Consider the following 11,404-nt stretch of genomic DNA (forward strand, 5'->3'; position numbering starts at 1 on the left):
CATGTTCAGCATCAAGTTAGTTTCTTTAACATCACAATCTACAACAATGCACAATAGAAACAATTGCGGGGAAAACTTTTATCTTTCTCTTAAAAATCTTTTGAATGTTCCACCAAATTTTAATCCAAAAAGCTTTTATATTTCTACAAGTCCACCACATGTGAAAATAGGTAGCTTCTAAACTACCACACCTCCAACATTTAGACTGTAGATTAGGATACATGTTGGACAACTTCTTGGGATTATCCCATCATCACAGATTATCAGGAGCTGAAATTCCATACGTGGGAGAGGATATTGGGTTACTCCAAGATTATAAACTAGATCTAATTATTAATTGACACTATGAGTAAAGAACTTGCAGCTACATTGGCAGTTCAGGAATAGCTAGTTCAGCTACTTTGATGGTGGTAACCTGTTTTCTTTGGGCAACACCCAAAGTTGCCATGCAATCAGAGGAAATCAAGTGTTGGTAATAATAGGTGTCAAAACTGGATGTTCTAGTTGCATAATGGGAGGAAGCATTGACAGGGTGCAAGCGTATGGCATTTAACCAATTGACCTGTGTCTGTGTGTATTTATAAATCAGTATAAAAATGGAAGTGAATAAAAGTGAATTAAGTGCACTTTTACCTTTTAAACTATATTTTCACCAAGAATGAGAATTTGAAAACTACTAAGAAAATAATTCAGATATTTGAGAAATCCAAAAAAAGAGGAGGAGAGAGGAGGAGGAAAAAGGGGAAGAGAAATATTATTGTATTCATTCAAATAATGTCTTCATATCACCAGTTCCCGAGGATAGGAAGAATATCTAAATAACAGTCAAATCCACTGAGAAAAGTGCTTTCTGTGGCTGTAAGAGCTGCATTAATGATAGTGTGTGTGGGGGGGAAGTGAGTTGTATGCATGCACCACATACCCACAGCACACACACACACACACACACACACACATATATTGCAAATAATTCACCCTTTATTTTATTTTTTTATTTTTTTTTAAATTCCATTTATATCCCGCCCTTCTCCGAAGACTCAGGGCGGCTTACAAGCTTAGCAGTAGCCTTCATTCTATGTATATGCCTGCTTATTAGGGCTTTCACACACCCCCCCCAAGCGGCATTATTACAAGGTCAGCTTAATTGCCCCCAACAATCTGGGTCCTCATTTTACCTACCTCGGAAGGATGGAAGGCTGAGTCAACCTTGAGCCTGGTGGGACTCGAACCTGCACTGATTGCAGGCAGCTGGTGTTACTTAAGGAGGCATTAGCCCACTGCTCCACCAAGGCTCTTTATCCTTTTATTTACCCAGACTTTATTCTTGCTCACTGCCCTTTCATGACTTCCTCATGTAACAACTCTTGTTGATCTTCTGTAAGACCTGTTTCTTCTAAACCTAGGAATTATAGTCTTCTCAGTACAGAAGTCAAGGTGTCATATCTCCTGGCTCCACTTCTGATAGAACTTGGTGGTAACTTTGTTTGCAAGCCCTGTTCCTTTCAATGTCTAGTAACCACAGAGCTTGTTCAATTCATAGTTCAAAAATGCCTTGTTTAATTCTTGCACAGTGATCACCAAACTTGTAGAAAAGCAGGTCTTTCAAGAAATTGGTATAAGTGGCATTGGTTGTAATCTCACTGTGGCAGAAACAGGAAGCAGATATGGAGGGGGATAGAACCATAATCCAGGGTCCCCAAGCCCCGGTCTGTGGACCAGTACCGGTCCATGGCATGCCAGCAACCGGGCTGCACAAACAAGCAAAGCCCCATCCACAAGATGCGGGTAGCACACAAAACCACACACCCTCCGGTCCGTGGAAAAACCTCTCTCCACAGAACCGGTCCCTGGTGCCCAAAAGGTTGGGCACCTCTGCCATAGTCCATTTCTTGAGAGCCATATTCCAGTCTGCAAAATTCCAATGATCACTAGATGGCAGCAAGGAGTGAATCATTTTCAGAGTCTTTCCTGCCATCAAATGGTTTCTTGGATTCCTTCAGTCTCTCTGGTAGCCCAACTGATGCTGTTGTGTTGCATTTGTAGTTAATATTCAGCTTCAATTCTTGTAAACATCCTGATGTCTCATAACTTATTTGCCTCCAGGTTCACTTTATAAACCCCGATACCGTGCCGAAACCTTGCTGTGCCCCAACACAACTCAACGCCATTTCCGTTCTCTACTTCGATGACAGCTCCAATGTCATTTTGAAGAAATACAGAAACATGGTGGTACGAGCCTGTGGCTGCCATTAACAGCCTAGTCAGGAAAGCTATATCAGCTATTTCAAAATGTGCAGACTGATTTGTTTTTATAAAATACAGAGTTTAAAAAAAAGAGGGGGGGAAAAAGAGAAAACTATCATAGGAAGAACATTTCTAAACGGGCCAAAGGTTCAGGAATGATTTTTTGAGAGGCAAGTGCTGCTTTGAGTAAAGTTGGCTTTAGATTGCATGAAAGCATCTTGTTCTTATGATGAAGATAAGGATGAATTTTAGGAACAGATTTTTTTCCATTGCAAGTGCCTTGTCAAGAAAACAGACCTCTTTTCTTCCTTACTTTTCTTTCTTTTTTTTTAAATAAGAAAGCTATTTGAGGTGTATATGAATGTGGAATATGTCCATGAGTGTTACGTGCAGGTTTATAGAACTTCTTCCTAAAGAAATGCACCATATGAATTAAAACATATGAATGAATTTAAGTGAATCCACTGGCTATCTTGACCATACTACTAGGAAGATGTGAATTCTGACTTTTTTAAAAACAAAAAATCCATGGCCTTACATGTTTGAGATATTCCCTGCCAAGGCAGCTATAAACCTTTGCAGTGATTCCAGTCACTGAGCATTATGTATATACTGTAATTTCTGCAGCTGGATCTCCTGTTTCCCTTTCAAAGCGAGCAGACAGTATTACAAATCCAAGAATCAGGGCTGTACATAATATCCTTGTATGGCCATGCATAGTGTTCCATACAAGCACAGAGACAGCAAGATAAACGGCATACAGATTTGAGTTGCAGTTGGCTGTATTTAATGTAATTCATGGAACTGCACAATTAAGCTTCCACTATTTGAGAAAACAGGGCTGACAATAAATAACATTAACTAGAATACTGACAATAAAATTTGCCAATCTGTTTCCCAAGTCAGAGTAGCAAATAATGCAGATTTACTCTAATAATTTTTAATCACTTTTTTTTCTGACAAGATTTCTTCTTTTCCTATGCTTTAATCCAATTTGATGGGCAAGAGAAAAAGTCTAAATATTCAGAAGAGTGAATTTCTTAATGTGCAGGAACAATGCATTCAGCCAACATAGAGATCTTTTGTTTCTGAAAAGTGCCTTCTCCCTTTTCTGTTTTGGCAATGCTAATTTAAATCTTCCTCTAATCTGAAATGGGAAGGGAGCAGAAAAGTGTAAAAAGCTAATACAATAATAACTGTTGAATTAAAAGGCTACATTCCTAAACCAGATTGGCCAGACTAATCTGGATGAAGAGGTGGACAGCTTGTCAATATTTCCACAATGCTAAATGACATGGAATTGCTACTCTGTTGAACAGTGGTAAGCAGTTTGTGACTTCCAGATGCTACTGAATTGTAAGTCTCATGTTTCATTATTAGTCATTGTGGCTCAGAAGCTGGAATTCAACATCTGTAGATCCATGTGTTACCTATTTCTGCATAGATTGTGCACACGAAATTATTCACTGGAGAGAGCCGTTGGGAGAAAAGTACAAGGATAGAGATTGGGTCTGTTATGTAGAACAAACATTAATCAATAACTTGATAGCAAGGTAAACAATTCAGGTTCTGTCATCAAGCAGAATTGTTTCCAAAACCTGAGAATGTTACTGCTCTTCCAATTAGCTTGAAGTTGTCCAGGTACGGCGATATGATTTGCAGTTGGGTTGTATGTTGTCTCAAAAAGAATTTTGACCATTCAGGAAAATTTCATAGGAGAAGATACCAAGATAGTAAGGCTAAAGGAGCTGAGCTAAAAAAAAGTATTGAATTTCAAGCAGCAAGTGTAATATGCCGTCAGCTAAAGCTTCATGAACACTGGGTGGTAGCCCAAAAAGGATGTTGCGGCTGAAAAGTGATTGAAGCCATTCAATTTATTATAACTGCAAGGTTGCAGATAATAACTCTCAATCACTCAACAAAGTCCCATGGAAAGCCATATCTAATCATCACTTGCTTTAAACAAAATTCAAAGGCTTTTTCTGCATCTAAAGCAGGGGTGTCAAACTTCTGGCCCATGGGCCGGATGCATCGTCCACAAGCTGCGCCCACCCCTTTGCCAGCAATGGCAAAACAGTCCTGATACGTCTCGCGACATCACGTGACGTCACGAGTTTGACATGTCTGATCTAAAGATATTAAGGCAGCAGAATCCATTTTATCCTTGGCTATGTGCAGTACGCTACTTAATATATGCAAATTATCTGATGCCTGAAAAATTTTTGATAAGCCCCAACTGGGAAGGATGAATTATATCTAGTAAGATCTTTTGCAAGCATCCAGCCAATAGGGTAGTTAAGATCTTGGTGTCCACATTTTGTGGGTCTTTACTTGGTTTTAAAATCTTATATATCTCTCATAAAATTATGGCGGTAATTTATCAACCTTAAATTTTACCTCATTATACACTGCCCAAAGAATAGAAACCAGTGCAACCTGTGCATGCCTTATACCAGTGATCCTCAGTCTTGGCAACTTGAAGATGTGTGGACTTCAACTCCCAGAATTCTCCAGCTGGCATAGCTTTTTTGGAATCTGTCATAACTTCCAATGGTTGCTGAGTGAGCAGTCATAAGTTGAGGACTAGCTGTATTTTTGTTTCTGGTCTCCCTGAATATTAGAGAGATATTTCTTCCCTTCTTACTGCTAATAAGGCTGCCTAATGAAGTTAATTTGCTGCAATAGTACACAGAAAGCATTTTATCACACAGTGCCTAAGTAAGATTTCTAGGATTTGTTACCACATGATGAATTGGTGGTTTTTAAAATAGGAGGAGGATGGGTCTACCAAAGACTCTGAACGATGGAAGATAACTTCTACATGATCATATGTATAGGATGTTAGGAACAAACCATATTAATTGACATTGCCTTGCTGTCTGTGAAATCATGCTTGGGAATGTTTTAGACTGGGTGGCTGTTACATGGAAAAGGCCACAAGTGGACTTTCTTACTGGTCAGCCAGCTTGTTTCATATAGGTAGATTGTGGAGATAGAGCCCAACAGGATAGTAAAGAGACCAGAATGATTTTCAAGCATCCCTCAAATTAGAGGTGATTCTTACCTTTTCTCCCAGTGAATTTATTTTAACTGCCCTTTCACCTGCTGATGAAGCCAGGAAGTCATAATCCTAGCATATTTTTATATAGATGCTTACACCAGGTTCATATGTCTTTCTAGGGTTTGGTGAACCTCGTTCAGGGAACTCTATTTAATGCTATACTAGGTAAAAGGAAAATATGGTCTTCCTGAGCCTTTTCAGGCTGTGTTGGGACAACAAAAGCAGGATTCCTGTCCATCATGTGAATTCTGAGCATTGTAGTCCTGGTATATAAAGAGGACACCAGCTTCCAGGAGACTGCCTTATGAATGAGTATGTATATAATATATGGGTGATCTGTAGTGCCTTCTTTTCCAGATTATGTTGGTAAATATTCTGGAAGAAAACCTTCACAAATGAGTTCAGCCTCTTTATGTGTATTAGGGGAATAATATTCCTAGGGTCGTTTCCCTTCCCAACCTTTATAAATAAATGGCCTTTTTGGGGGGGTTAATTTCTGTTTAAGTTCCATTCTTTGTACATGTTTTTGTAAATAGTTTTCACAAAAGCCAAAAAAAAAATATTATTTATTTCAGCCTCTGTATTTCTTTTCTCAGTCACATTTGAGAAAAACAAAACCAACCAAGCAACCAACAAAAAAAAAATCGTCTCTCATTTGAAAACATTGTTGTTTCTTTATTTAATAAAATATTTATTAACAGCTGCTGGTGAAAACAAATAAATGTTTGGGGACTTTTTATTTCCTTACAGCAGTTGTTTTTAGATGGTTGTTTGTAAAAATTAATCAAATAAATCATTGCCATTTTATGTGGTTTTAAAATGAAGTCTCTCTTGTGATGTTTTTGTGTGATTATTGTGCTTCCTTTTCTTCTTCGCAGCCCCATCCTGTAAATGTTCCTTTGAGTTCAATGGTTTTCATTGTCGGGACAATGCAATCCAATTCAAAGAGGCATAAATGAATGAAGGCTACAATTCCTCATTTTTGTACCTCAGTGTAAGCTCCGTGTAACATAAGGAGATTTTTCCTTTGAATATATTTGCATGTGGATGCTCTAGAAAGGTTGAAAGGTTTTGGGACCCAGTTTTATCCAGAATTAAGCTCTGTATTTATTTGAAAATACATCTGTTTCACTTTGACTCCCAGGTTTTCCAGATGGCTTATGACAAGACAAATCAATAAACACAGTCCACAACAAGAAAGATACAAAATTGTAAATAACGATGAGAGGGAGGAAAGAATCAGATACAAAGGAGGACAGAAAAATTTCCCCTAAAGCTGGGTTTATTTATTTTATGGAGGAAAATGTTTAAATTGCCCAATAGCCAAAGCTTTCTGGATGGTTTATAATAAATACATTAAAAGATACATTTTCAGAATAAAAATATGTACAATAAAACGCCAAATAAAAACTTGAAAACTAGGCAACTGAAAGACAATTATTCAAAAGCTAAAATAATATGAATTAAAATACAAATAAAAATCAGTTAAGAAGCCAGGGCAAATAGAACTTGACCCTGCAACAAAATGATGCTAATGTGAATAACAAGCCACTCTGAGGAGGGGATTCCACAAATGAGGTGCTATCACTACACAAAAAGGTCTTCCCCTTGTAGAGGTACATCTCACCTCCTTTGGTGAAGGGACCTGGAGGAGGCCTTCATTAGACAAATTTAAAGTCCAGTTAGGCACATACAGTATGGAAGAAGGTGCTCCTTCAAGTCATTTGGTCCTAAGCTGTTTAGGACAGATCTGGGCATTTTACGGCCTGTGGATCACATCTGGCCCTTTGGCTGTCCCGGTCTAGCCTACATGTTTATTTTGAAGGTGACTGCATGCCTACACACCTTTACAGCCCTATTGGGTCAGCTCTCCTCAACAGTCTCAGTTTCTCATCAGGCGTCTTGGGAAAAGTGATTGCCCACTCCTGGTTTAGAACTTTAAAGGTTAAAACTAACACAAGTCCAGTATTGGAAAAGGTATTTCTTCAAGTAACTTAGTCCTAAGCCAATTAGAGCTTTAAAAGTCAAAACTAACACTGTGAACTGAGTCTGGAAATGGACCGACAGCCAATATAAATGGTGAAATGTTCACATCATCCAGTTGCAGTGAACAGTCTAGCTACTTTACATGGGGCTGCCCTTGAAGACCACTCGGAGGCTCCAACTGGTGCAGAATGCAGCCGCACGAGTTGTGTTGGGAGTCTCCCGATACTCCCATGTTACGCCTTTGCTCCGCGAGCTGCATTGGCTGCCGGTTGCCCTCCGGGTGAGATTCAAGGTGTTGGTAATGACTTACAAAGCCCTACATGGCATGGGTCCGGATTACCTACGGCAACACCTGCGGCCACCGTCAACTTCCCTCCGTCCAGTGCGCTCCCACAGAGAGGGCCTCCTCAGGGTGTCTCCGATCAAAGAATGTCGATTGGTGGCCCCTAGGGGGAGGGCGTTCTCTGTGGGCACGCCAGACCTGTGGAACCACTTGCCGGTCGAGCTCCGGATGGCCCCCGACCTTCGCTCCTTCCGGCGGGATCTAAAAACTTATTTATTTGAGCAATCCGGCCTGGTTTGATGGGTTAAGGGTTGGGGTTTTAACATGGTTTTTTAATTACTGTTTATATTGGGCATAATATTTAATTGTTTTTTAACTTTTGTACTTTGTTTTTAATATTTATTGCCCTGTACACCGCCCTGAGTCCTTCGGGAGAAGGGCGGTATAAAAATTTAATAAATATAAATACTCTGTTTTGAACTAACTGAAGTTCCTGGAGCATTTTCAAAGACAACCCAATATACAGCACATTGCAATAATCTAACTGGAAAATTACCAGACCATGAATAACTATTCCAAGGCTATCTATCCAGATAAGGTCACAGTTGGTAAATCAACTGAAACTGATAAAAAATACTCTGTGCAACCCAGGTCACACCTGGGCTTAATGACAGTGATGGATGTGGGAGCATCTCTCAACTTGCAAACCTGTTCCTTTAGGGCAGTGGTGTCAAACTGCCGGCCCGTGGGCCAGTTTCATCATACAGAAGCTGCGCCCATCCCATTGTCAGCAATGCAAAAAGAGTCACGACACGTCATGTGACGTGGCGAGTTTGACACCTGTGCGTTAAGGTAAGCGTGGATCCCTCCAGGACAGAAATGCATCAACCAGTAATACAGTAGTATCAATATCTTGTCTGGTTTGAGTTTCAGTTTATTGGCCCTCATTCAGCCTATCACCCTGTCCAGAACATTAACTGATTCAATCTGTATTAGATGAAAAGGAGAGGTAAAGATTTTTTAAAAATTGATATGCTGTTGTTTTTTTTTACTTCTGGCAACCATACAGATTTTCTCTACGATGATCTGTCTTTCGGGTCTCCCAACAATGCATTCATTGCCAGTAACTGAGTCCGTTCACCTTGTTGGTTGCTATACTCTTTTTTCCTTCTACCTTTCCCAGCTTAAGAGCCTTTTCCAGAGATCTAGGTATCATTCATGTATTGATAGCACCTCAGTCTATGCTTTTTGACTACATAACACAGCTCTTCCAAGTTGCTCAGTTTCTCTGTCTTGGTTACTTGTCAACATTCACTGCAATGGCATAAATCTAAATTATTGGGATAGAGAGAGAGCTACAAGAGTGGGGAGGGGGGAGAGAAGTGAACTCATTTCTGGAAGCCCAGCAAAGATGCCCAGTTGATTATAGCACAGCTGTCAGCAGCTGTTTCGAAGAAGCAGGAGGTAAATTAATTCTGTTTACTGCTGACATAGCTTAGAAATTTAGTCATCCCAGTAAAATCGGAAGCACAAGAAGAGGCGGGGGTGGGGGTGGGGGTGGGCAGTAGTTAGAAACTAAAGAACCCTTAGCTAAGAAGTTGGTGCTTTTTTGCAAATTAGGTGGATATAATGCAGTTTTGCAGATGTTGTCAGCATCAAACATTTCTTCTGCCTACATAATATTGTTCTGGAGGAGCAAGGTGGAGATATATTGGAAAAAATAACCATTAGTAGCCATTGCTAGGGACGTGGTGGCTCAGTGGGTTAGGACGCTGAGCTTGTCGATCAGAAGATTGGCAGTTTGGCGGGTTGAATCCCGAGTGCCACGTAACAGAGTGAGTGCCTGTTACTCGTCCCAGCTTCTGCCAACCTAGCAGTTCGAAAGCACGTAAAAATGCAAGTAGAAAAATAGGGACCACTACGGTGGGAAGGTAACAGCGCACCTTTGGCATCTAGTCATGCCGGCCACATGACCACAGAGACGTCCTCAGACAAGCGCTGTCTCTTCAGCTTTGAAACGGAGATGAGCACCAGCCCCTAGAGTCGGAAACGACTAGCACGCATGTGCCATTGCTATTTGCCTGCCTACATGGAATACAGCCGATTATCAGCTGACTAGTTGTTCATCATACTAGAAATAGTTTTGCACAGCAGTTGTTGAGATGCCTCTACAAAAGAAAAAAGAAACAGAGGATAGTATACATCCTGGGCTCCTGGGGTTAAAATGATTGCCTTTTCCTTTCCTCTGCTGCTATTGTCTTAAGCTACCACTGCTACTCCTGATTTCAGTTACATCAATTGTTCCCTAAGTGAGATGTGCTTGGCTTCAACTTCAGGCATCTGTGGTTTAGATGCAAAGCACATCTGGTGGGTTCCAGGTTCAAAAGAGTGTCCTGTATCGCAGAGGAACAAGCACATCTTATAAGGATACAAGGGACTAAGAAGACTTACCTTTGATCAGGCTGAAACTCTGCATGTCCCAAATTGTGATGATTGAGAATATCTTTTTCCAAAGCACCAGAGGGCAGGACAAGAAGCAATGGATGGAAACTAATCATGGAGAGAAGCTACCTAGAACTAAGGAGGAATTTCCTGATAGTGAGAACAGAGGGGTCCTTGGTATTCTCTGAGCTTGCTTGTTTTCTTCCAGACGTTTCATTACACAAAGTAGGTAACATCCTCAGTGCTAGTAAGGAGTGCTGTTTGCTGTCAGTTAAATTGTTCTAATAATTAATCAGTGGAATGACTTGCCTCCAAAAGTTGTGAGTGCTCCAACACAATGTTTTTAAGAAGAAATTTAAAAACCATTTGTCTGAAATGGTATAGGGCAGGGGTAGGCAACCTTGGCTCTTTTATGACTCGTGGACTTCAACTCCCAGAATTCCTGAGCCAGCCATGCTGGCTCAGGAATTCTGGGAGTTGAAGTCCACGAGTCATAAAAGAGCCAAGGTTGCCTACCCCTGGTATAGGGTCTGCTGCTTGAGCAGCGGGTTGGATTAAAAGACCCCCAAAGTCCTTTCTCACTCTTATTATTTGGTTATTTATTTTTGTAAGTCCATTTTGGTGGCACCAGTGATTTTCTTTTTAATTGGGTGCCTTAATCTCCTCATAAACATAGCTCATCTTTTTAAAACTTGTTAAAAAGAGTAAGAAAAGTTTCCCAGATCACAATTTTGCTCCTGCATTTTGGCTCAGAGCATGGAGGCTCATTTATTGACCAAGAAGATTATCCAAGAGATGAAGAATTAATTTTCCCTATTTACTCCACTATAGCCCTATCCCTCCTGTTTTGTTTTGTTTGGTGTTTTTTTGTTTTTTTGCAGAGAGAACTTCTAATATGGAATAAATAAGTGAGAATCACCAAAATTATGCAGGTATGTTTTCAGTATTAAAATGTCAGCATCAGAAAAAGCCATTTCTCTCAAGCTTTGGCCTGGCATAGAAATGATACAGACTTAGGAATGAGATAACGAAGGTGTATGTATATGTGTCCATGTCAGTGATTTATAATGGCCAAATCACAAAGTGTCAAAGTTTGAGCTGCAAAAACTTGGTGAGGAAAAGAAACTTAATCTGCTATCACCCTGATCCCTGAAATATACCATATTTTAGGGAACTTTTGTCTACTCTAACATCTCCAACCTGAACTGTTTCTGGTTTCGATACAAACTTTGACCCAGCAAAGAGAGTCAATCTCAGTGGATTTTCCCCAATGTAATTGTGCTATTGATGTGTCAAGTTCCTTGGATGACTTAACATAAACTATGTGAATGTGGAAAGATTCCAAATCTGGAATGAGTTACTAAAGGTCAAAGTGCAGCTATGTTGTC

General features: G+C 40.1%; 1 protein-coding gene across 2 annotated transcripts in view; it reads left to right on the forward strand.

Annotated features, from left to right (window-relative positions):
* Window positions 1-4,497, forward strand: part of BMP7 (bone morphogenetic protein 7) — a 104,754-nt gene extending 100,257 nt beyond the window's left edge. For both annotated transcript variants that reach the window (XM_081324079.1, XM_081324080.1), the window contains exon 7: window positions 2,104-4,497. In XM_081324079.1, the coding sequence (XP_081180205.1) occupies window positions 2,104-2,253 (150 nt within the window). In that variant the 3' untranslated portion in view covers window positions 2,254-4,497. The remainder of the gene's footprint in view (window positions 1-2,103) is intronic.
* The last annotated feature ends 6,907 nt before the right edge of the window (window positions 4,498-11,404 follow it).

This window comes from Vipera berus (genome assembly GCF_964194415.1).
Source record: "Vipera berus genome assembly, chromosome: 3".
NCBI classification, from domain to species: Eukaryota; Metazoa; Chordata; class Lepidosauria; order Squamata; family Viperidae; genus Vipera; species Vipera berus.